The sequence below is a fragment of the Bactrocera neohumeralis genome, chromosome 4 (genome assembly GCF_024586455.1).
Source record: "Bactrocera neohumeralis isolate Rockhampton chromosome 4, APGP_CSIRO_Bneo_wtdbg2-racon-allhic-juicebox.fasta_v2, whole genome shotgun sequence".
NCBI classification, from domain to species: Eukaryota; Metazoa; Arthropoda; class Insecta; order Diptera; family Tephritidae; genus Bactrocera; species Bactrocera neohumeralis.
Genome location: NC_065921.1, coordinates 27,742,280 through 27,746,557, shown reverse-complemented (window position 1 = coordinate 27,746,557; position 4,278 = coordinate 27,742,280). Strand labels below are relative to the sequence as shown.

Here is a 4,278-nt window from a genome sequence, read left to right as displayed (position 1 = left end):
TCTGGTCAACAACGGTTAATTAACAAACACACATTTGTATTGAGGAAATGCTGTCACATTTATCGAGTTGACTGATTGCGTTCGCGGAGCAATAAGAAAAACCGGTTTATTCGAACAAAAAAAAAATAACAAAAACAACAACAATGCATATAACAATAAAAAGCGTGTTTAAAGGGTAACAACGTCAAATAAATAACATTTGATGAGATGAAGAAATCAAAAAATCTGTCAAACAGGGCTAAAGGTCTTTTTCGTTTACTCATAAAGCAAAGAAAAATCGACAAAAAATGGTGTAAAAAATTTTTACGATTATTGTAAAAAGTATATTTTGGGAAAAAATGCGCTCACCTGCCATAAAACACGTGAGAACACAGAGGAGCACTGAAAATGTAAGTGAGTAAGTGTGCGTGTGTGGATTTTCTGTTGCCAAGCCAAGCCAAGCGTTGCGTTTTGAGAAAGGATTTTTTGTCTTTCGCTTTTGTATGTGTTTGTCATGACGCAATGCCAACAACTTACGGCAGGTTTTCGAAAGAAAATCACACACAAAAAAATTGTAACCACAGCTCAGAGTCGTAAATTCCATTAACGGTCCAAACGCACTCGCATTTTTCGTTATCACTTTACTTATTTGAGTATAAATGTCAAAGCAGCGCACGAATTTCATTCAATAAGTCACCGGACATCTTCTTCAGTATTACATTTGCACTTTCATCTTCATTTTCCACAATGTTTTCGGCATCCACAAATTTGCTTTACTTCGGCTCATTACTCCTGGCGATCTCTGCGGTTTCTTCGTATGGACAGCGAAAACTGGACTGGTGCGATCCGGCACTTTGTCCGAATGGCAAGTGGCATGTGGCGTGCGATCATAATGGCGTAAGTACAACAAGGACAGGTGTTAAAAAAGTGATTAAGAGAGTATTTTTGAAACTGTTGCGTTGGAAAACTGGACACTAGACATTCACGGAAATAGAAGGGACAAAAAATTTATAAATTTGCTAAAAAAAAATTTGGTGTAACGAAAATGTCTTTAAAATCCAGTGGATTGGACTATAGTGGAAAATATTTTAAGGAAAGGACATTCTTTGGAATTTATTTTTTGAAGATTATCTCTTTAAAATGTTGGGCGCGGCTGCGTCTCAATGGTCCATCAGTTTAGTCCAATTTTCGATGATTCGTTCAAGCATTTCGACTGGTAACTGGCGAATGATACATGTGATGTTTTACTCCAAAGCCTGAATAGGGATTGTCCGCATAGACTTTAACCTGACATATCCGTACAGGAAAAAGTGTTCTCTGAATAAATCTATTTATTAATGAGATGTGTGGGAAGTGGTGTCGTCTTGTTGAAACGAAATGTCGCCGAGATCACGAGATTCAATTTCACCAGACCGTTGTTTTTTCTGTATGAAATTGCAGCTCTTGAATCTCTTCAGATTTCTTTTCGTCCCAAATGCGGCAATTTTGCTTGTTTACATAACCATTGAGCCAGGAATGGGCTTTATCGCTGTACAAAATTTGGCTCGAAAACGTCGAATCTTCTTGGATAACTGAACTCTCAAACGAACTGATCAAATTAAGATTAATATCTTCATAAAATATATTTTTTCTTTACTAAGTTAATTCGACTTGAAGGTCAAACAACGTGGCAAGTAAGAATATTAGGCTAGGTGAGGCTGGTAGGTTGAAGCGCCACGCATAGACCATTTTTGGCCTTAGCAATGCTGGATGGAGTCTCATCAGAAGTAGTCAACCTTCAGGATGCTAACGCTTGACGCGAATTTCAATAGATTCTGCGGTCACACTTTTAATACCTCTTTCAGGATTTCATGCCGTGGGGGCTTCAATTGCTTGAAGCGTTGCTACAACGTTCTTAAAAGAAGATATCTCTACTTGAAATAAACTTCTGTGGTCCGGGAGCTTTAAGATTGTCTTATGCCTAGTTTCGGATAATATATTTCAGTACCAACTCCATCCTGAATTTTCGAGTCATCCTCTCGAATGATTTACTGAATCTTCTTGATTGATAAATGGTCTCACGTAGTTGGTGCCTGCCAAACTTACATTACCCACCGAGAACCTTCGGGTATAGGTTTTAAACGTAAATTCTCCTGCAGCCAGTATTCGTCCTGCCGATTTTGATGCGCAGTTTTCTTGGAAGCGGTCTAAAGTTGGCAGCTTTAGTAAGAAGATGATGCGTATGACCGTCTACCACACTGCAGCACCCTACAGCAGAATTGGTGTTACTATTGCTGTGTAGCATCAGTGCTTGAGAGAGGGAGAAAGCTCTCAAGTTGTGCTGATCATCTGACTACATGCATATAAGGCATTGCTCACCTTTCTTACTCTTTCTTCCCCATTGTGCATTCAGAACAGTTTGCTGTTCAAGACCCCTCCAAGGTTTTTGGTGCGGTTCTTAAGAGAGAGTTCTGTCGCGCTTAGCGAAAAAGATTCTAATTTGTATTTTCATTAAGTTCTCCGATAATAAGGAGAACCAAATTAGTATCAGAAGTACCGTCGAATTTCTGCCCTGAACTACTTTGATAAGATTTCAGAGAGAGCTGTAAGCACTTCTTTGAAATAGTTATAGCAAAGAAACGTAATTTGGCCAGAAAGATTAAATTCGTTAGTATATGCGGATCCGCCACGTAAACAATGCCACCACATAGGAGAGACGTCTCATTTCTTGGCGACCATGGCAAACGCATTAAGGATTACGATTTAAGGGAATGCACCTGGAAAGTCCGGTTCCATAATTGGAAAGAAGACGCTGCCCAGCTGTTTGACGTCTCCGTAAAAATAAGGCTGGCATCACCGCCGTTCAAGAAGTGCAATTGACGGGACAAGAACTGAGATGACTTTAACGCCAAAGTGATCAAACAAGGTATATTTGGCACAACAGTCGGTAAATTCATCATCCATGATGAAACACCCCAAATGAATTGAGGTTGATCGACTTTGCCAGGGCCCGAAATTTGGTCATCGGTAGTACTAGATTCCATCATAGGAAATTCACCAAGCTACTTGGCTACTGTCCTGCCAAGCTCAGGAGGTCTATAAATGTCGGCTTTTTGTCTCATCTCTATTTACTTGAAGTCAAGCCGTTACATTGATATTTTGGAAAAAGTGTCCGAAATATATTCGATAAGGGAAGAATCTGTCTTCCTATAGCTAGAGACTTCTAGAACTCCTTTGGGTGATTTAAAGATCTAAAAGCTAGCATTTAATAGCAGATTTTTAAGCATAATTATGAGCACCTTATCTAAGAGTTAAAAGAGAGTATTCCATATAAAAGAAGTTATCCCCAGCACCCAAAGCTTATCAAGCCGCTTACAACAAAGAGCCTGTTCATTCAACAAAATTAAGCCGTTAACTTTCAGTAAAAGAACAAAATAACAAAATATTTTCTCTCAAATGACTAACAATTACATTTATAAATTCTCTTCATTTTCACTCATTCCAGCGCTTCGGCGATAACTGCCCCGAAGATGCTTTACTCTACGATCTGCGTTCATATCGTGAGCACATACTGCACGAACACAATAAGCGACGCAATTTCGTAGCGCTCGGCCAACTGCCCGGCTATTATCCAGCTGCGCGTATGGCAACCATGGTGTGGGACGAAGAACTCGCCTATCTCGCGTCGTTGAATATAAAAATGTGCTATGTGGAGCATGACGACTGCAACAACTCCTATCGTTTTCCAACTGTGGGACAAAATCTCTCCGGCGTCGATCGGCGACGCGACTTGGACGCCAGTGTAACCGATATAATGGCAATGTCAATGGGTTTGTGGTTCGGTGAATACCCGCTCATCGATAGCAACTACATAAGGTCTTTCCGCGTTTCATCGAATTTGTGAGTTAAAGAATTTACCAAATAATATGTATTTTTGTATAAACGAAATGAAATTTGATTGCAGTGAGAAGTATGGTCACTTTGCGGAAATGATGATCGATCGCAACACACATGTCGGCTGCGCCATGTCGCGTTACACACACCCCACCTACCCGTTCCTCTACATCTACAATACGGCTTGCAATTATGCCAGCAAGTATGCGCTGGAAACGCCTGTTTATCGTGTGGGCGAACCCGCATCGGAATGCGAAACCGGCCCCAATCCCAATTATCCAGGCCTCTGCTCGAAGCGCGAGAAATTTAATCCCAATTATGATTAATTACCTCTGTATGGCCAGCAAAACTGAAAAAAACATAACAAAAACAATACAAAGTACAAATGAAATCTCTGATTAATTGATGAATTGCTTTTCTTCTTCT

General features: G+C 40.1%; 1 protein-coding gene across 1 annotated transcript; it reads left to right on the top strand.

Annotated features, from left to right (window-relative positions):
• The first annotated feature begins 726 nt into the window (after nucleotides 1-726).
• On the top strand, nucleotides 727-4,256 carry LOC126754485 (antigen 5 like allergen Cul n 1-like). The gene is made up of 3 exons (XM_050466469.1): nucleotides 727-876; nucleotides 3,464-3,858; nucleotides 3,923-4,256. Exons 1-3 carry the CDS (start codon nucleotides 727-729, stop codon nucleotides 4,176-4,178), a joined length of 801 nt encoding a protein of 266 aa, XP_050322426.1. The 3' UTR covers nucleotides 4,179-4,256.
• The last annotated feature ends 22 nt before the right edge of the window (nucleotides 4,257-4,278 follow it).